The following is a 22,114-nucleotide window of genomic DNA, read 5'->3' on the forward strand; positions in this document are numbered from 1 at the left end:
GACAAAAAAATTATTATTATGTCATAAAATGTTAAGATATGTGACAAAAAGATAATCTATCAAGTCTATTAAAAAATAAATAACTTGTAGTGTGAAGTTTCAAATCAATACTACTATAACGAATGAAACTAAAAATATAACATAAGTTCTAAACTCAAAACAAAAATTTAATATATAGTTTTATGTTAAATTTCAACAAAACATTTATGATTGAAAAGAATAGGAAAACATAAGTTTATAATCTTACTCAATAGTGAATTCTACTTTAATTTTAAAATACTAGCAAAAAATTATGTTAATGAAATAAATAAATATGGTATATAAAATAGAGAATGCGAAAAAATTGCATAGAATCACATGAAGTAAAAGTTGAGAACGAGAAAGAAATAAAATATAAATAATATACAATAAAAAGATAATTTTAGAAAATTGTAGAATAATGAAAAATAAAAAAAGAACTTTTTATAATATAAAAAGAAATTAAATTAAAATGAAAAAAGAAGAAGTAATCAGCTTGTAATTACACCATGTAATTATCAACAATTCACATCTCCTTCCTATGAATTGGACAGTGAAATTGCCTCCTGACCAACAAATGGGTCAGACAATGTAATTACACCCAATTACACCAAAATCTATTATCAAGGTGTCTTTCCAAACAAACCCTTAGTATTCTTTCGAATCCCCCCCCCCCCAATTATATCAGATTCTATGTATCTTTCTCATGTACAATCAACTTGTTTTCTACTATATAAATAGACCACTTACATTTCTTTTTCTCTATAGCTACTCATCAATCAAAAGGTGTGTAAAAAAATTTCTCTTATATTTTTTTTCTCTTTGTTTTATTTTAGTTGTTTCTTATATAAATTAATTACTTGCACGATAAATCAAATAGATTAACACTTATTTTTTGTGTTTCTTTTGTTATTTTGTTTTATCAAACAGAAAATTATCCAAAAATATGACAGGTTCTGGGGAAGAACCTGCTGGAGAACCATCAAATTCCCAAAATAGATCGGAAAGGCATGGACAGTACCACAGACATTCTATGGAACAAATCCAAAGACTCGAAGCGTAAGATCAATTTTTTTTAAGAAAAACATTTTATCCTTCAGATATATATGTTCAATTTTTTGTTTGTTCAAAGAAATGGTGTTATTTTCTTAAACCGCACGAGTGATAGAATAATTTGTTTTTTTTGTATGTTTTTTTTGTGCATCAATTGATATTTATTTGTTTTTATTGATTTTCTGTTGGTGGTTTTTTTGTTCCCTACATGTCCATTATATTTAATAAAAGATTTGTACTTTTGATTTCATTGAATTGCTAAAATGGTTTTGAAATAGTTTATCTTGATGATTAATCTGTTATGTGTATACATCTTTATAAAAGAACTGGTTTATTCTTGATTATTCATTAATGACTTTAGCATAAGAAGATAAGTTCATTTAATTTCAATTTCTTTCTTATATTTGCACAAAAAAACAAACAATCTATTTCCCATTATGTTTGATACCCCTTTTGAGGCGTGACTAATTTAACTTTGTTTCGAGAAATCTCATTTTAGGGCCCAACTAATATAGATAACATAAAAATCTCACCTCAGAGACAAAAAAATCTAGATTTGCATTGAAAAGTCCCACTTTAGGTCCTGCTTAGTTCAGATTTGCATAAAAAATTCTCACTTTTGTGTGGGTGGGTGGGGGATAAACCTCTCTCAATCGATGGTGACAACTCTTGTCTAATGACTCAACATGAGGCCTCTAGTTAAGGATAAAAGAGTACTTACTACTCCTCAATCTTTGGTGAGTATCTAGTACTTGATCTAGGGCCAGACAAATTCAAATTCAAGTGGGGAACCAAGTCCCATTTAAGGGATAAATGTTCCCTCCCAAAACTTTAGTTCCAATGCTCGAACTTATGACCTGATTTATGATGGAGAAATACTTGCCAATCCACCATGGTTTTTTATGACATTTTTATGATGGAGAAATATTTGTCAATCCACCATGTTTTTTATGACATTCTTTTGTTATTTTAATTTTTAGGTTTTCTTTTTTTGTTAAATGATCAATAATGTTTTTTCTTCGTGAATTTTTGAATGAAGATTCTTCAAGAAATGTCCACATCCAGATGAGGATCAACAAAAGCAATTGGGTAGGGAAGCAGGGCTTGACCATAAGCAGGTCAAGTTTTGGTTCCAAAACAAAAGGACTCAAACGAAGGTAATTTCGATTTTTTAGTTCTTTTATATATTGTCAATTGTACTAAATTAATTGGATATTGTTGTTGTTGTTGTTGTTTACACACAACAACAAATTAATATTTTTTTTCATTAAAATTTTCAAAAATCTAGAAAAAGTGATGATAAAAGTTGAATCAGTTTAATGGAAAGCAGTGAATATATTGGTAAATTGTTTCTCTAAATTTGGTTAACTTGTTAGAATGTGTGAATAAATAAGATAATTTCTTCCTCTTAATAATCAAGTTATTTAATTCCAGTATCACCCCCCACCCCCACCCCCACCCCCCACCCCGCTTACAATCAATTTCATTATTGATGATTTCACTTTTCAATTTCTATATAGTTTTCCTAAGTGACTCGTTTGATTTTTCATGTTGAATTGATCAATAGATTTGAAAGTATTTTTCATTTAAATTATTTTTATCATCTAACCTTCAACTCAATTAACTTGTTGCTCAATAAAATCAATGATAGAATTAAGTTAAATTATTCAAAGCACATGAACTCCCTAGCAAGTTCCATAATTAGCAAGGAATTACAAAATTGATAAAGATGAATCCCTATTAGGTTTTGAGAATTTAAAGTCAGAAAATTTTGGTTTTTACAACTTAGAACTAATGATTTTCCTTTTCAAGATTATTTGATGAATAAAGGAAATGTTGCAATATTAAATGGACCAATTGAACGAAGTCCAAGCTAGTCAAAATAATTTGTATGAAAAAATGAGCAGATTAATAAATATTTGGGTTGGGTTGGGCTTAAAATAGACCACGACCCAAATTTTCAACTTCTTTCAAAAAATTATTTTTCTTAAATTTTTTCTTGTTATTTGTTTAATTACCAAACAATGTAATATTCTTTTTTAACATGACTATATTTATCACATCTAGGCTAAGATTATAGTCTTTGATGGGGAATTTGATAGAGCCAGTGAAGATTCTCAAGAAGGCACATGATATGAATAAGTATAAGTTGTGGTACTCAGAAGGTGTGAGGAATAGGAATAAAGTAGGCATCTTAGCAGATTGTGAGCTTAGGAAGGAAGTGATTGAGGTAAATAGGATCAATGATAGGATGATGACGATTAAGTTAGTCATTGGAGTGTCCACTTTTAACATTATTAGTTCTTATGCTCCGCAAATGGTCTTGGATGAGGAGGACTAGAAGCTTTTCTGGGAGGATTTAGAAGAGGTGGGTGGAGGTGTTTCAAACACAAAGAAGTTATCCATAGGAGGATATTTCAATGGTCACATCGAGTCTACTCCGATGGGGTGTAGTGATTAGTATGGAGGTTTCGGTTTCAGGGACAAGAATGCGAAGGAGTCTCACTTATGAATTTTCAAGAGATTTTGGGTTGGTGCTAGTCAATTCGAGTTTCTTGAGGGAGGAAGAGCACTTGGTAACTTTCCATAGCACGGTAGATAAAAGTCAGATAGACTATTTGCTTCTTAGGAAGGAAAAATAAAGGTTTTACAAAGACTATTGGTTATCCCGAGTGAGAATTTAACGACCTAATATTAACTCCATCTGTTCGATTGTAAGGGAGAGGAGGAACATGATTGTGGGTAACAAACCTAGGATAAAATGGTGAAGCTTGAATATGGCCAGTGCTCTAGATACGATAAAGAAGTTTTTACTTGCGGGAGCTTTGGGTAGTAGTAGTGATGCAAAGATAATATGTGGTTCAAAACTTCTAGTTAAATTTGGGCAAGTTGAGTAAATTAATTTTTCACCTATATAAAAATTCTTTATAATTTATATCTTATACGAGGAAGAAAGTGTATGTATATTAAAAATTAGAATGGTTTTTGAACTCTTAAGCAAAGATGGATGGAAAAAATATTTTTCAAGCATTATAAAAAAGGCTAAGTAGCACTTGTGGTCCAATTTCTAATTTTGATACTAGTAATATCTTTGTTCAATACATAAATCTTCAATTTATTGGAATGTGCACTATTGATCCCTTCTTTGTGAATATTCAAAAATTTAACATAATGATTAATTTTACAATTATTTAATTGCCTATATGTTATGTTAAGTGTGTATTATTATTACACATGTTATTAATTTTGTTATATATATTTTATCAGACTCAAAATGAGAGATCCATTAACAATGCTCTTCGAAAAGAAAAAGAAAGATTTCTTTGTGAAAACAAGGCAATGAAAGAGGCAATGAAGAATATTATGTGCCCAAAATGTGATGGACTGCCCATTGGAAAAGAAGAAAGGGAACGTAATTTAGAAAATATGAAAACGGAAAATCAATTGTTGACAGAACAGGTAAACCTTCTATATATCCTATTTATTTTACTTTATTTTACGTTTAACAAAAGACGAGGAAAATTCATGGTTTGAACTCGATGAATTAATCCAGGATTTAAGGTATTAGCAGATAACTTATAATATAAAATGAAGGAGTTAGATCTATTATATTTATTGAAATTTTAGTTAGTATTTTTTACTCGAGGCATAGGTACATGTAAAGAATTACTAAAATTTAAATAAATATTATATTTGCATCCATAATTTTATAAATACAACAATTAAGCGTTAGAAGCCTACTACCAAGTGTTGTGATTGTACGAATAAGATTCGTCTATCCTTAACAAAGAGTCTTAGTTTTGAGCTCTGGTACAAAGATCCTGATATGAAGTGAATCTCTTTTCAGTGGGATTTACACGAGTGTTAAATGTGTTAAATACCTAAAAAGTTCGAGCTCGTCATGTTTATATCTTGGATTTGTTTCTGCCCATGATTATGAGTAGCACCCACCCTTTGACAAGAGAGATCATCTTGATCTCACAATCAATTAATTGATTGAAAGAATTTAAATTATATACACTAATAGCAAATTATACATTCTTATCCTCTTTAAATTTTTAAATCATGTTTAGTTTAGATACATACCTATTATTGTAAGTAAATTAACTTAATAATTTATTTTTGCAGTATGAAAAAGTATCAAATCTCATCTCACATGTTGTTGGAAGGCCTTATGTGATGGATTCAAATTTGGCACCACAAAAATCGACTCTTAGATCAACTTCAAATTCATCTGATGGAACTTTATTAAACCAAGAGATATGTGGCTCTCTCATTAGATATCCTCCTCTTCGCCAAGAAAACAATCATAATAATAATAATGTTCATACACATTCAATAATGTCTCCATCACCACAGGAACATGATGAATATCATCATGATAGCAGGCAACAAAAGATTATGTTTGAGACTGCTGTTGCTTCTATGAATGAAATGGTTAAACTTTGGGAAATGAATGATCCATTTTGGGTAGATTCGTCAAGTGATAGGAGATGTTTTATTCATCGTGAGATTTATGGAAGAAAATTTTCAAATCAAGTTCTACCTTACCAAACATCAATGGGTCGAATTGAATCATCAAAGGATTTTGGAATTGTGTCAATGACTGCAATTGAGTTGATTCATAATTTTCTTGATCCAGTAAGTTTCATAAACACTTGCATGTTATAAACATTTAGTTTAGAAGTGATATTATCTATTTTGAACCTAAATTGATGTATGGGTTTTGAACGTGTCAATACTAGAATCTAAGGCTTGTTTTGCTTATATATATATATACCACTTCATGATGTGGAAACATACCATGCCAATATCATGAATTTATCCCATACAATATTGATTAAGATGATTTTATATGGAGTGATGGACATGTACAATGAGTACTTATTTTTTGACATAGTTGTCATTCTTATTGTTTAATAACTAATCATATTCTTAAAAACGATTGATTATTATATGTAGGTCAAATGGATGAACTTGTTTCCTACTATAGTCACAGAAGCTAAGACTATTGAAGTTCTTGATTCTGGTACTTGGGGAGGCTCTATACAATTGGTAAATATTAATCCATATTTTAGATTTAGTTCCCCTAAAAATTTAAATCAATATTAAAATTGACTCATAAAATGATCAATTTTTTTTGTTCTTGAATATAGATGTATGAAAAGTTGCATATTTTATCGCCTCTAGTTGAAGCTAGAGAATTTCTCTTCATACGTTGTTGTAGACAACTTGATGCAACAACATGGATCATGGTGGATATTTCATATGATATATTCAATGAGATTCAGAGTGGTGTACCTTGTTATTCTTGGAAGTTCCCATCTGGTTGTGTAATTCAAGATATGGGCAATGGCCAAAGTAAGGTAAGATTCATCTTCTCTCTTTATATCAATATTTATATAAAAGGAAAATTATGTTCATTAAGCTCCCTCTATACACGTGGTCCATATTACTGGGGTCTATTATATGTAGTCTTATTCTACGTTTATGCATGAATTAATTTTTTTTATAACAAGGATTTTAATTTATAATGAAAAAAATAACATTACATAGAAACACCCATAAGTGCTTCTCTTTCTAACCATCTATCTTCCTACTCATACAAAAAACAAATTAATAATAGGTTTGTAGCTTGCCTTGTGTTGTCCTCTTAGAAGAATATGCATTACAGTCTCTCTGGGGACCTTGTCAGCACATGATAGTCTTCCTCGATAGAAGCTAATTTTGTTTCTTTCTCTCCAAATGATATATATAATCATCACAAAGATACTAGTCTTGATCCAGTCGTCAATACTTCTTTGGATTCCCATCCAGTTGCACATTCTTCCCCATAATGTCTTTGTCACTTGGCAATCAAAATAAAGATGTTCAAAGGTTTCCTTTGTGTTACTATAGAACACACATTCATATGACATCTGAACTCCAAACTTTTCAAGTCTTTTAACAATTGCTAATCTTTTCTGCACAACTAGCCACTTGGATGTACTCCTTGTTGCAAAGTCATACTCTTCCATTCTACTTTTGGAAAAAGTAGGCATGATATAGTTTTACATCTTCTTTGTAGAAAACTTCCTACCTTTATGTGCCTTTGCAAAGTCCATCATCAACTCACCTTGCACAACTTGCCTTTGGAATTATCATATCTCTTGTACTCAAAATCTTCCGCACTACCCATGAAGCAATTGTTGGCAGAGTAACAGTTTCAATCCCTCTTTTCTTTATGAAATAAGTATGCACCATTGGATCCATAAACAATCTTTCTTTGTAGCTATATTACACAGTTCTTTGAGTACTGCAACCTTATTCTACAACTCAAACAGGTAACATACATATCTCTATTTATATGTAGCCTTTTTTCAAAGGGTATGTTACATAGGTAAAAACTTACACGTACTAATGCATATTTCATGCCTATTTCATGATGTCTATTGTTCCTACTATGATATAAGAATCAAACTATCTTTATTCTCGATTTATCCAATTTTTGATCTTCATATTATGTTATTAATTTATTCTCCAAATGATCAACTTTGAGACGTGCATGGTGGGCTGTTGAAGTGTTCTTGTATTGGTTTAGAAAATATTCTTTTTGTCTGTGTATAAACTTGGAAAATCCCCAAGCCTGACAAGTATTATTTTAGGGTTGGGTTAGATTCAATAACCATCCTTTTAAGATGCTATCAGAGTTGCTAATCTTCATTTAACAATGTTGAACTCCGGCCTATACAATGTTGTTCATGTCTCAGATGTTTGAATCTAAAAAAGCAAGGATTATTCTTTCTGTTCATATGGTCCTGATCAATTATTTCCTTATGACATCCATTGCTAAAAAAACACAAATTTCCAGCACATGCTTTCCTCATTATTTTCCAATAAATTAATTATTTTTATTCTGATTTCTTGATTATTTTTACTCTTGCAGGTTACTTGGGTGGAACATGTTCAAGTATATGAAAAATATCAGGTTAATAGTATCTTTAGAGATTTATTGTGTGATCGTGAAGCATACGGAGCTAAAAGATGGATTGTTACACTTCAAAGGATGAGTGAGAGATGTAATTTTTCAATGGGTTCAACATACCCTACTAGGCATGATTTCAAAGGAGGTTTGATTTTATGTTCCCTTTATATATTTACTGCTTTTTTGAATTTTCATTTATAAGGTGAGAAAAGAATCAATTGTAAATTTTTCATCACTTCAAGGCAACTTTAATTAAAAATTAAAAATCTTGAAGTGGTCCAAATTCTTCCCTTTTCTTTGTTTATATGTTTGAAATATGACATTTTAAAAGTTTTTTAATCTTTGAAGTATATATATAATACTTACTTTAATCACGTTCGACCAGTGAATTTTTTTTTGTTTTAATTTATAGAGAAAATATTTTGCAACCAAAGGAGCAGGAAAAATGACTATTTCTCTCATTTTCTGTGGAAAGTCATTTGCCTTTACAATCATCTCGACTTTGAATATTATATCAATGCTTTAACGATACTCAAATATTGTTATCACCTTTAACATGTAAAATTATCATCGAAATACTTTCCTATCTGTTAATATTTCTTAGCAATCTTAAATAGAAGTTAATTTTTCTAGAAAATATATTTAGTACTTTCTAAACAAAATCGGAAAATAAAAATAGTTTTCTTAAAATAAATTATGCTCCAAAAAACAAAAACACACTCGTATCTTGTTTCCTTATTATTATTGTTATAATTACTTTCCTAATATTTTATTTTTTTCTACTTTAGTATTACATATTGTCTCCTTTATATCCATGTATTTGCTTTTCATATTTGAATTTGGATACACTTGTATTAGGATCTATAAAAGAACAATTCCTCTACCTTCTCAAGATGACATCATCATTTGTGGAATTATATTAGATATATATGTTATTGTAATATTTAAATTTCATTTTACTTTCAGTGTTTCATGATCCAGAAGGGGTGAAAAATACGATACAAGTATCTCAAAGGATGGTGAAGAGTTTTTTTGAAATTCTAAGCATGACAGACTACGATGGAGATTTTCCAACTTCATCACAGGTAAACCGTGTAGATAGGATTTCAGTAAGAGAAAATGAAGAAATTATCGAACCAAAAGGCTTTATTGCTATTGCCACTGCTTCTCTATGGCTTCCTCTTTCATTCCAAGATGTCTTCGATTTCTTCAAAGATGACAAGACAAGAAATCAGGTATGTATCAAACCTCTTCATAATAATGTCAGTTGTTCAGATAATTTTTTTAGTGGTTATAGCAAAATGTTATCATAGAGAACATAATAATATAACATGATATTGATATTTTTTCCAAATAAAACTTTGATTCTACATGAAATTGGTCGAGGGTATCTCAAAAATAGTCTCTCTTCCTTCGAGAGATAAGGGTAAAATTTGCGTATATTCTACCCTGTACAGGCTCCACATTGTGATATTACAAATAATATATTGTTGTTAAAATATATAATAGGTGAAATGTTGTTATAGAAAAAGATTGTCATAAAAAGGAATGATTGTATATATATATTAGCATTGATATTCAATTTTTAATAAAATGAGCAAAACATCTAACAAAAGAAGTAATTTTTACATTTTCAATCCCTGTATAACTTGTTCACCAAATGACCCCTAAAAATACCCGTATAGAAATTGACTTTTTTTCAATTCATGTATATATTTTTATGTAAAACTCTCTATTATTTCAATAAATACCATAATTTTAAAATTATAATAGAATGAGCTCAGTGTTTAGGATTTTTGAAACCCCTATGTTAAAGTCCCGAATTTGATTGATTTGCTAATATTAAGTTCCCAGGTTACTAGAGTGTGCATATATCAGCTCGGTTCTGTTTGATGTGTTATAGGTTTTGTTTATTAGTTTTCAAATTCGCTAAACAAAAAATCAAATCAATAAGATATTTTTAATCGATTTTGGTCCTTAAGAGTTTGATTTTTAGTTTAACCAATAAGAAAATGATTATAAAATATATAACTTTTCTCCAATAATTTGATGCGATAAGATAATAATGTAACTCTACAAATACTCATAAAATATAAACAATAATAACTAACATAAAAAGAATTATATAAGTATTACACAGAGAAAAATTGAGAGGCATAAAATTTTTATTTTAGATTTAGACGTTTTATATAATGTGAAATTATAAACTCAAAGTCACTACGAAGTGTGAATGGAAGGCTAAAGGGTAAAAACAAGTAGTTTATTAAGATTAATATTTAATATTTATGTCTGGTAAAGTTACAAATTACTATAGTCTTGATAAGTTATCAGTTTACCCAATAACTCAATATTAGAAAACCAAATACCAAACTGATAACCCGATAAATATTTTTTAAAATATCTATAAGGTCATTAAAAGTCCATTAATCTAATAGCAATAAACTATTAGCACTTCTTTCGATTTGATTTATCGAACGATTTTATTTTTACACGCCAAATATTATCTACATGTTTTGCTAGTCTTGGCATTGATTGTGCATATATTGTTTTGAATATATGATCTTAAATAATACTCATCCCACAAAGTAATTTCTTGTCAATTAAATTATGATATTTTTTATCATTTGATTTTTTTCAGTGGGATATTTTGATTGGTGAAAATAATGTGATTGAGTTAGATCGAGTACCTACAGGAACTTTTTTGGGAAACAACATTACAATTATTCAGGTATTTATCATATTTATTTATTTATAATTAGATATTTCTACAATAATGACATTGTGAAGAATCAAATAATATTACTTATGATTGGATTTATCTTTTTTTTGCATGCAAAAATACCAAATATTTGTATCTCTTTTTCCTTTAGACTTTTTGTTCTTTAATTATTGAATCAAAATGAATTTTCTATGGTCCAATTTAACTTTTGACTTGTAGTCAATTAACAATATAACACAAAAAAATAAAGATTAATTTCTCACGTTTAGTTTATATACACAGATAATTTGAAAATCTTCTACACATTATCATAGCTTAGCCATTTATAGCAAGTTGTTGTTTGTTTCATTTTGTATATTAATAATTCCACTTGGTTTAGTATGTGATCCATTAATTATATTTTACTATTTTTTAGGTGAACTGATAATGCTAAATGTATTTCACTACGAAAAAGAATAAGAATTAGCTATGAAATTCCTTGTTAATCTGTTGTTAAATAACCTATAGCCCTAGAACTAATAAGATTGCTCATAATCCCTCACTAATTCATTATTGAATAGGATTAGTTGTGGATTTTTTATTGTTTAGCAACATACCTAATCTGTCAGTTATTCTTTTATAGTGTTTACCCTAATATTTCTTAATTATTGTAACGCATATACAGCCTTATAATATGCATAAGGAAATGTTAGTGCTTGAAGAGACGAGTATTGATGAAATGGGAGCATTTTTAGTCTATGCACCCATAGAGATACGAGCAATCACTTCAATTGTCAATGGAGTTGATGCAACAAAAGTTCCCATTTTGCCCTCTGGTATCATCATAAGTCCCGATGGACGGCTCTCCTCGAATAGCGACAACACTGCAAATGCACAAAATGGTTCAATTTTGACAGTGGCTTTTCAAATATTGATTTGTGGTGATAATCCAACCTCCAAGCAGCAACAATTTGATGTAGTGGCTTCTGTTCATGGCGTTTTAGGTGCCACAATTTTAAAAATCAAAGAAGCATTGGGTTGCTCTGATTTGTGATGGTTTAATTTCATGTTGTTTGTTTATTTGTTTGTTTTGAAGATTTCAAGACTAAGACAATTGATGGTTTTGAAGGATGATGTGTTCCCTTCTTTGTGACTTCTAAAATCTCAAGACTGTGAGATATGTGTTGCTACAATTATTTTTTATATTGATACACTTACTTGAGACTTCTAATTTGTTTGGTTTTCTCTGATCATTATTTTTGTTCTTTGTCATGTTACAATGTCATGCCTTCCTGATTTTGCAAGTGTGGGAGTAGTACATATATTGTATCCATGTGTGGATGGAATTATATGTTGTAAACACGGATAGCCCAGATGCTATCCAAGTAGTTGGCCTTAGGGCTAAACCACGAAGAGGCTCAAGAATTAAACATCCAACAATACATTTACTTGAGATCTAGGTTGAGCACCCACTTTTGTCTTGAGTACCACTCTGTACTTGTTAGCTAACTTTCTTTCTTTCTTGGCTACACCTTAAATGACCACCTCTAGTTATAGGTGGTGATGGAAGGATCAGATCTAATGGAGGATATTTACTATTTCTACTCTAGAACAGTCCTTCAATTGCAGAATTCTAAAACTATCCATTCTAAATTATTTTTATATTTTTCTTTCAGAAACACTCATACTAGATATCTCCCTTCATTTCTTTACAACTTTAAATATTCTAGATACTTCTCTGGCTTGTTTTAGATATTAATTAAGCTTGTAATTCAATAGTTTAGGTGTTGCCATTGTAATTTGGTTATGAGTTATTATACACTATTTTAGTATTTGTGTTGGGAACTCTAATTTGTTACATTATGCATAAAAAAACTAATGACGTTGCTAGTTTCCACCGCACTTTTAATGCTGTATATTTTATTAGTTTGTTTCAAAAAAATATTTTACTTGTAGACGCGTTGACATACTTCAGACAAACCTCTGTCTCCTCCTCAATTTCTCTTCTTCGTACCAACTCGTTTTGTCTCTATGATCTATAGGTTGTTGTTTGTCCATGTTTGAGTATAGTAGGCCCACTAGTATTAGCGTCTACCTATTTCCTTAGAATAAAAAATGCAACAAGAAAATCAGCTAGTTGGTTTCCTTTTCTGTAGCGGTGAGTGACTCGGATTCCAGCCCTCTTCTTCTAGTTAATGTTGTTGTCCACGATCTTCTTAAGCTTTAGGTAGAAAGTGTGTTCCATTGTCACCATGTTGGTTGTGCATTGAGTCAACTTCTAAGTATGTCCATTGAAACAACACCGTTTTACTCCAAACTATGTTGCTATAGCTTCAACACCATTTTGGTTATTAATCAAGTCCAGCCCAATCTCGATACTAATGTCATACAAGTTGTTATTGGGCTAGAGTTATTGGGCCGAGAACGAGCAATATGGTCAGGTTAATTTGGGATCTGGGTTAAGTAGTGGGCATGAAACGGTTCCATAAAAAAGAGTAGTGATATGTGATTTAGGGATTATGAAAATTGTTGAGAAAAATGTTTAGTCCTCTCATCCCCTTTCTATGAGTTCTACTTCTCATCCCTTTCTCCTACTTGTGTTCTGCAATTTCCTTTTAGTTCCTAAATTCTTTTGTAATTCCAATTACGAGTTAGTGAAATAGATTTGTTTGTTGTTTCAAAACCAACACAATTCAAATTCAAACAACCGACAACGAAGTGTCCAAAATGGAATATTATCATATACCTAGCCCACTCAAAAACTAAAGGCTTGTTGTTGGATACAACAACAATGATGAGTCCAAAATGGGATAAATACTTTAAAGTCACAAACAAACCAGAGAACCATTACTAAGAACTTATAATTCTATAATGTGGCCATCGTGATATAATGTCATTGCTTTGGAGATATATTTGTAACCCTTGCTTCATTAGACAAAGACATAATTAGTGTCACGCTCTAAGTTTACACCCCAGGTGGGTGCACTCGAGAACCATTGTTGGCCCAAGCAAACCCTTGGTCCGTCTTACTTACTCAGCGGAAGACTTAAACTCAACAAAGATAAGTTCATGTAATAACTTAATGAAATAATATCTTAGCCAAAATGGAAACTCAAGTCTTTAACGATACAACTTAAATGAATGACTGAAGAACTATATTATCTGTCTATGAAGCCTGTAAAATCAATTAAGATGGATATTTGGACAAGACCCAGAACATCCTAATGAAACTAATACTAATACTAAAGGCAATGAAATGGATCCTCCTGAAAACAAGGAGGCTCACTAACTGACTCTAAACAGCTCACTGGATCAACGGTACGCTGGATGTCGATCTTAGTTACGTGTATCTGCATCATAATATGATGAATTCCAATTGGCATCAGTACATGGAATGTACGAGTATGCGAGTTGGAAAGCTAACACACAAACATAGGCTTAAAAGGAAATCTGAAAAACTTACTATTGGGTGATTGCCCATGTTCCAGCCAAGGCCCATGGCCTAATCCTACTTGGAAAAGTATTGAAATTATTCTCTTATTTGGTTTCCAATTCTATTAGGAAAAGGATTGGAATTTTAATCCTATTTGTAGTTGGTTTTGACTTTGTAAGGAAAAACACAACTCTATAAATAGAGGATGGTCTTGAGAGAATAATTTAATTGCTCATTGATATTTTCTTTGAAAGACATTAGAACATAAGAAGTTTTTGAGAGATCTTTCAACAAGATAAAAGAGAAACGGAAAAGGGTTCTTTTGCTGTAGTCTTTTTCTCCGACCAGTAAAGTTCAGATCGTATTTTCTGAATAACTAACCATTGGATCGGGTTGAAATTTGGACTGAGTATTCCTGACATCTTGGAGGTTTATTTGAACGGTATGATCGGATTCTTCAGTCAGTAAGATCCTATTTTAGGTCCCGAACAAAAGCTGAGTTTGGATGGTGTTTCTTTTTATTTATCTTTTGTTGGTGTAGCTATTGTTTGTTCTCTTTTTGCACTTGTTGTGTAGTCATTAGAAGAATATTTGTAACCCTCTTATTGGCATAGTGAAGCAATTCAGATGTTGTCGATCCCGTGGTAGTTACCTTTGGTTTGAAGGTTTTTTCACGTTAAACTTGGTGTTCTTTATTGTTAGATTTTTGATTTCTTCTTTTCGTCACAACACTTACCTGACTCAACTCAACTCTAAGTCAACTCTACAAGACTGAACTCATTTAAATATAAAACAATTTAAAACAAGCGCTATATAAAGAACAATTGCTTAAAATATGATATCAACTCTATATGTATGCAATGATACAATATAACTCTAAGATGTATGTAAAAATACGAATAAGTTGTGTATATAATATACAATTAACTTTTGTAGGAGTTTCTCTAACCGACAACCATCACGTAAGAGCTATTGTGATGATACATCATTTTGCCTCAAGCTGCTAGGGTCGTCCTATACCTTGCCATTAGTATAGTAACTGACTAGTAAGTGGATCCACTAGTCTATGCTAAAAAGCACTAAAAAAATCATCTAAAAAAGTATACCCCTTTTCTATCAATGTGGCTACATGATTTATGGAGGTTGTGAGTTGTCCAAAATCTTTCCCATATCGGTGCTCAACGCTACTCTCAAAAATAATATAATATTAGCTCTTATGTTTAAAAACATACTTCCTTATGTGATTTTAGATTAGCGCTCAAAAACTTATCTCACAAGCTACTTTGGAAATCAAAGTTTCCTCTCTTGATTTATTTAGAATGCGATTATTCTTTTCTGAAAATTAGCCTGAAGGCTCTTTGGAAATCTCAATTTCCATTCTTATTTAAATGTGAAAACATTTTAAAATCCTTTTGGGAATGCTTAGTCCCAATATACTTTTGAAGAGCTGAACTTCAAATCTGAACTATTTGCTTAACTCATTTTGAACTTTAAGTCTTGAACAATTTTAAAACATTTGTAAAAGACCTTTGAAAACCTGGACAAACTTTTATTGACTTGAATCTTGACTTAATTTGAATCGACTCTTAAATATCCTTGAATTGAATTATGGACTCAAGGATTATGATTGGTAGGAAAGGCCTCATGATGTTTAGAAAAAAACCAAACTTACAAAGGGCATAACTTACTCATTCGAACTCGGAATTGCGCAAACTCAGAGGCATTGAAAAGACCATTCCAAGAGCTTTCCATCTATATATGGAAATACACTTAATTCATCTTGAGCTAGGAGTTATGACGGTTAGAAATTTACCAAAAACTCACTTTTTCTAATTTAAGTAAATTTTCTAGATTTTTAATTATTTCCAAAAATGGCTATTTCCAGTTCTTAGCTTCTTCCGCACTATTTTGAATTGCGAGATTTTACAACTAGATAATTAATAATCTGATATGAGAGAGAGAGAGAGAGAGAGAGAGGGAGGGGGGCGGACTAACCTCATACTCATATATTTCCTAGATGGAATTGATAGAGCAGGGGAACTAAAGAAGCCTTCATCAAATGGAATCTGCAGAGAAGTACACTTAATCATGTCATTCTTCTGAATTGAACGAAGGTTGTCAACACTGTAATCTTGACCAATTTGGCCTTTTCTAAGTTCAAGAATTTCAAGGTACTCTAAATTTAATATTGACGATAGTGTTTGAAGATTCTCACAATCACTCAAACACAAGGACATCAACTGTGGTAACTTGGAAAAAGCAAAGGGTATATAGAGAAAATTGTTACCGCTCAAATCTAGAACAATAAGTTGGATAAACTCCCAATATCTCTTTATATATCATCTTGTGGAACGTTCATTGAAATGATTCTAAATTTGGACTTCTTAACATTTCAACAGATTCAGGCAATTGTTTTATACTGGTATCACATGCAAGAAGATGCCTTAGACTTTGCATATCTCCAATGTCAACTAGAAAGTGCTTGTAAAGATGATTAATAACTAATGTCCAAGTATTCAAGGGATTTTAGTTGGCATGTTGTTAAAGAATGACAAAAGTCCCACATCGATGGTTAATGAGATGGGTGGACTCCTTATAAGGTTTGATCAATCCTCCTCTCTTTGAGCTATCTTTTGGAGTATGAGTTAGACCTAAGAACTAATTTCACATGGTATCAGAGCAGGGCCCATCTCACCTGATGTTGGGACCTCATAATCAAAATTTCCCACACACCAGATGCTAAGTACAGGGCGTAAGGTGGGGTGTCAAAGAATGACAAAAGTCCCACATCAGTGGTAAATGAGATGGGTGGACTCCTTATAAGCCTTGGGAAATCCTCATCCCTTTGAGCTAACTTTTGGGTATGAGTTAGTCCTAAGACCTAATTTCACTCATCTAATGCTCCAAAAATCTGTAATCTTTTAGCAACAATACAAAGATAGACCAGTTAGTCTATCCAATTTTCCTGTTGACGGATAGATCTCCTTCAAACTTGAACAATTCTGAAGCACAAAAGTCTCGAGACTTCGTGAACTCTTGAAGTTTAGAGTACTTCTGAGGAGCTTGCGATCAGAGAGATCCAACTTCTTCAAACTTTTAGAATACTAAATACTAAAAGTAAACAAAATAACTTTTAACAATATTTTCTTTCACTTAGTTAAAATAAAACAAAACACATGAAATTATAGATCTAGAATTGAGTAGTGAACCTACAAATTTAAAGAAAATTCTTTGATATTACTCCCATTTATATTCTATGAAAAATACAAGTTTCTCAGCTGAAAAATTTGATATCGTAAATTTTAACGAATGTTCTTTCCAAGACAATCATCTGATATCCTTTTACAATAGCTCAAAATCTCCAAAATTTAACGGATGTTCTTTCTAAGAAAATCATCTTAGCACCTTGTACAATAGATTAAAATCTCCACTGATATGAAACTTGTCGTCAATTGCAAGGAGCCTAAGATATTATCATCTTCTGAATAGTGTTGGTGCTCAAGTTCACACCTTTTAATGCTCGTCCTTCAAGCACCAGTACTTCCACATTTTTGGAACCCTGAAGTTCAATAAAATGAAAAAGTACCATAAGACCATGTTAAGTAATAGAAATTAAGAGAGCAAAATGTGTTATGCAAATTGAAGCACAATGAGTACATTACCTATTTTGAACTTAAATAGAAAATCTGTATCATCAAACACGATTTAGATAATTGTTAAATGAGTGATTGTTTGTATTTGATAATTTTGCATTTGGGAGTTTTTAGACTTAATTATCATTTAAAGTACACAATCGCTAGGAAAAAAAATAATTTACTAACCAAGATACAAATAAAGATAACGAATGAATTCTTATGACAACAATAGAAATTATAATTAAATGTTTATCATATTAGATTAAAACAGAGTATAACCAAGATAGAGATAAAAGAATTTACTGACTTTATTTCTGTTGAAATCTGCCTAATGAGCTGTTAATTGATGTTAAGTTGGCATGATGACATGGCTGCTCATGTGTTTTCTGTTTGCAGAAGATAAATATTTCTATTTTAGTTTTCAGTTTTGAGTTTCCTAGTCTTTACGCATGTAGAATTGTTTGTAGACTTAGTGCCTAGTTATTAGGAAGATTTTGTTTTTTTAGTTACTGCATTATCTATTGCGGATTGTTAGGAGTTCCTTCTATTTAAACATTTCTTCTTTCAACTTCCTATCATATATCTTTTTTCTTCTTCTGTCATATGTTTTACTTAGTTGTTAACACCAACAAATTGATATTAGAGCCCTCTTATTAAGGAACTTGTGAGTGTAGTCTGAGTGAATCATCAACAAAGAACCTACTTGTTGCCTTGAAAAACCATCAAAACACATGGATTTAGAACAGTCTTTTGGTTTTTATGTTATTTCTCCACCAATGTTTGATGGAGAGACTACTAGGTATGGGCTATCAAGATGCAAACTCACATGGAGGCATGTGATCTCTGGGAAGCAGTAGAGGAGCATTACAAAATTCCTGTTTTACCAAGCAATCCAACAATGGCTTAGATCAAGCTTCACAAGGAAAGAAAGAAAAGAAAATCCAAGGCAAAATCTTGCTTATATGCTACATTATCACCTACATTTTTATCCACATTTATGACGTTGGAATCAACAAAAGCAATCTGGGATTTTCTTTAAAATAATACCAAAGAGATGAGTGAATCAAAGGTAAGAAATCTATGAACATCATTAGAGAATTTGAGATACAAAGAATGAAAAATTCTAGCTTTGATAGGTTTCTTAACATTGTGATCAAGGTAAGAATGTTGGCAATAAGCTTACTAATAGCTGACAAGCTTCTTGTTACATTACCGAAGAAGTTTGAACCAACCATTGCTTCCTTAGAAAATACCAAGGATCTTTCAAAGATCACTTTGGCATAATTACCAAATGCATTGCAGAAACAAGAGCAAAGAAGTTTAATGGACATGAAGGGTTAGTAGAAGGTGAACTTCAAGCCAGGTTGCAAAACTATCTTGGAAAAAAACACAAGAAATCAAAGGGAAGAAAAATTATGCTGAAAATAGTCAGGTTTCGATGGCAATGGAAGTAGCCATAATTTATGCAGCAACAGCGGAGAAAAATTACCTCCAGTCTCAATATTGTGGAAGTAAGATTCATCTTCACTTCAAATGTTGGAGAAAGTCGGATATGATATGCCGATAATGTCAAAAACTTGGGAATGCTGAGATCATCTACAAGGAGAAAGGGCAGCAAAAATAAGGAGAAGCTCAAGTTACAAATCAACATGAGGAAGAACAACGATTTGTTGCATCATGCTTAGCATCTAGTATTGATAATGGTTGTACAAACCACATGACTAGTGATGAAAAACTTTTCAAAAGGTTTGATAGAATTACAACATCAAGAGCCAAGATTGGAAATGGAGAATACCATCCTGCAGAAGGAAAGGGGACTATATCTATTGAGTGTTATATAGCTACAAAACTTATTTCTGAAGTTCTTTTTGTTCCTAAACTTGATCAAAATTTATCAAGTATTGGACAGCTACTTGAAAATGGGTTCAAATTATTTTTTGAAGATAAGGTGTTTCTAATCATTTATTCAAGTGGTCAAGAACTACTTAGAATTAAAATGCAGAGTAAAAGTTTTTCTTTGAATCTAATGGAGGAACAACAGATGGCTTTTCCAACTCAGTCCGTTGTTGGAGAAACTTGGCACAAACAGTTGGGTCACTTCCATCACAGGGCACTTTTGTATATGCAAAAAAAGGGTTGGTAAAAAGTTTACCTCCACTTGAACGAGAACTCCCAAGTTGCTAGGCATGTCAATTTTCTAAGCATACAAGATTGTCATTCCCAAAAATTAACTTGGAGAGGGACTCAAAAATTGCAATTAATTCATACAGATCTTGGAGCCCTCAAAAGAACTTCATCATTGAAAGGAAATAGGTACTACATGATTTTTATTGATGATCTAACAAGGATGTGTTAGATATACTTCTTAAGATTCAAATAGGAGGTTCATGAAGTTTTTTTGGAAATTCAAAGACTTGGTAGAAAATCAAGACAGTTGAAAACTACAAGTGCTCACATAAGATAATGGGACTGAGTACACTTCGTATCAGTTCAAAAACTTTAGTGACGTTGCTGGAATAAAGCATCAACTTACTATTCCATATACTCCTCGGCAAAATGGAGTAAGTGGAAGGAAGAATAGGACCATCATGGAAATATCAAGGTGTACATTGAGATTCAAAGAACAAGAAGCAAAAGGAAACTTACAGCTGCTAGTGGTAGTTAGAAGTTTGTTATAAAATGTGTTATGTTAGAGCACGTATTGCACATGGTTTAGTTACACAATGATGAATTAGTGCACTCTATATATAGAAGAGTGCATCTGTAATGTAAAAGTTAACACAAAAAAATATTACTTTGATTTATTGAAAAGAAATGTAAGGTAGCAGTTTTTTCTCTCTAGTAATGCATCTCATATCTGCATCTAGAATAACTTAGATTCTGCAATTTATCATGGTATCAGAGCTTTTTGATTGAATATAACGTCTTCATTAACATTATCCAGCTTGACGAGAGCGAAATTCAAGTTCTCAAGCTTCAATAATGGATGAAACGCAGAATATACAAGGCGCAGAGGTTTCATCGGTGATCCACAAACAGATCACAATTGCCCATTGCATTTACAAGCTTCAGATGTTCCCAAAGTCTCTTTAAAACCGATGAAGCTCACAGGCCCTGAGAATTATGGTATGTGGAGCAGGTCGATGCGTATCCCGCTGCTAGTCAAAACAAACTTGGATTTAGGGATAGCACCTGCGTGAGAAATTCATACAATTAAGCAAATGGGAAAGATGTGATGGTGTAGTTCTATCGTGATTAGTGCAACTGTGGCACCAGAAATGATGACTAGTATAGTCTATGCTTCGAGTTTGAAAAGGATGTGGGAAGATTTCAAGGAGAGGTTTGATAAGTCAAATTTAACAAGGATTTTTTACCTGTGGAAAGATATAAGTGTATTATCACAAGGCACTGACTTTGTAACAAGCTACTATTCAATGATGCGAGATATTTCAGATGAGATTGACGTAATGGTTCCCAGTCCATCATGCGATTGTGAGACAAAAATGCCCTACATTGAGTACCTTAAGCAACAAAGGTTGTTGAAGTTTTTGATTGGGTTGAATGAAACATTTTCTCAAGTAAGAAGTTATATTCTACTTAATCCAAAACGTGCCTTCTGTTAACCAAGCCTATGCTATGGCGATACAGGAAGATAGCCAAAGGAAGTTAGGCAGTACTTATTTAGGAGGGGAACCACTAACTATGCTTGCAGGAAGAAATGCTAATATGTACAATAACCAGGGACCAGGACGAAATTCACACAATAATTCACAAGCACAGTACCAAGGGCAATCATTTCGAGGCAAGAGATCTGGAATCATATGTGAGCATTGTGGTTTTAATGGGCACACAAAACAAAATTCCTATAGGATAGTAGGTTTTCCAACAGACTTCAAAAGTAGGAGGAACGGACAATCAGATGTTTCCAAGCCACAAGCCAATAATATCACAATTAAGGAAAAGAAATGACATAGAAAAGAAGTTCAGATTTCCAGGTGGATATTTCACTAGGGATGATTATAATGAATTACCGAAAAAGATGAGTCCTAAACCAACATGTAGTTGCAAGGCTGATGCACAAGTAGGTATCAATACTATAAGAAGTGATTGTTGTCCTACTGTAGAATGAATAATTGACTCAGGAGCTTCATATCATGTAACTGTTGTAAATCATTTTTGAATGATCCAAAGTCAGATCAATCCAGGAACAATAAAATGCAGGTCCCTACAAGAAATAGAAGACAAATAGAACACACTAGAGACACAATGGTTCTAGGAAGTCACTGCTTGAAGAATGTATTGCATGTGCCTGA

At 31.8% G+C, this 22,114-nt stretch overlaps 1 protein-coding gene across 1 annotated transcript; it reads left to right on the forward strand.

Moving 5' to 3' along the window:
• The first annotated feature begins 723 nt into the window (after positions 1-723).
• LOC138337049 (homeobox-leucine zipper protein HDG8-like) lies at positions 724-11,964 on the forward strand. Its single transcript, XM_004247294.4, has 11 exons — positions 724-804; positions 949-1,077; positions 2,111-2,228; positions 4,339-4,530; positions 5,200-5,712; positions 6,034-6,126; positions 6,228-6,437; positions 7,997-8,180; positions 9,002-9,270; positions 10,674-10,763; positions 11,419-11,964. Exons 1-11 carry the CDS (start codon positions 725-727, stop codon positions 11,785-11,787), a joined length of 2,247 nt encoding a protein of 748 aa, XP_004247342.3. The 5' UTR covers position 724; the 3' UTR covers positions 11,788-11,964.
• The last annotated feature ends 10,150 nt before the right edge of the window (positions 11,965-22,114 follow it).

Source organism: Solanum lycopersicum, chromosome 9 (genome assembly GCF_036512215.1).
Source record: "Solanum lycopersicum chromosome 9, SLM_r2.1".
Classification (NCBI taxonomy): domain Eukaryota; kingdom Viridiplantae; phylum Streptophyta; class Magnoliopsida; order Solanales; family Solanaceae; genus Solanum; species Solanum lycopersicum.

What these genes read in the sequence shown, in the direction of transcription:
- LOC138337049 (XM_004247294.4), top strand. Translation starts at nt 725, where the DNA reads ATGTACAATCAACTTGTTTTCTACTATATAAATAGACCACTTACATTT. An exon ending in ATCAATTGTTGACAGAACAG is followed by an intron (nt 4,531 to 5,199) that starts GTAAACCTTCTA and finishes TTATTTTTGCAG; the next exon opens with TATGAAAAAGTATCAAATCT. An exon ending in TGGGCAATGGCCAAAGTAAG is followed by an intron (nt 6,438 to 7,996) that starts GTAAGATTCATC and finishes TTACTCTTGCAG; the next exon opens with GTTACTTGGGTGGAACATGT.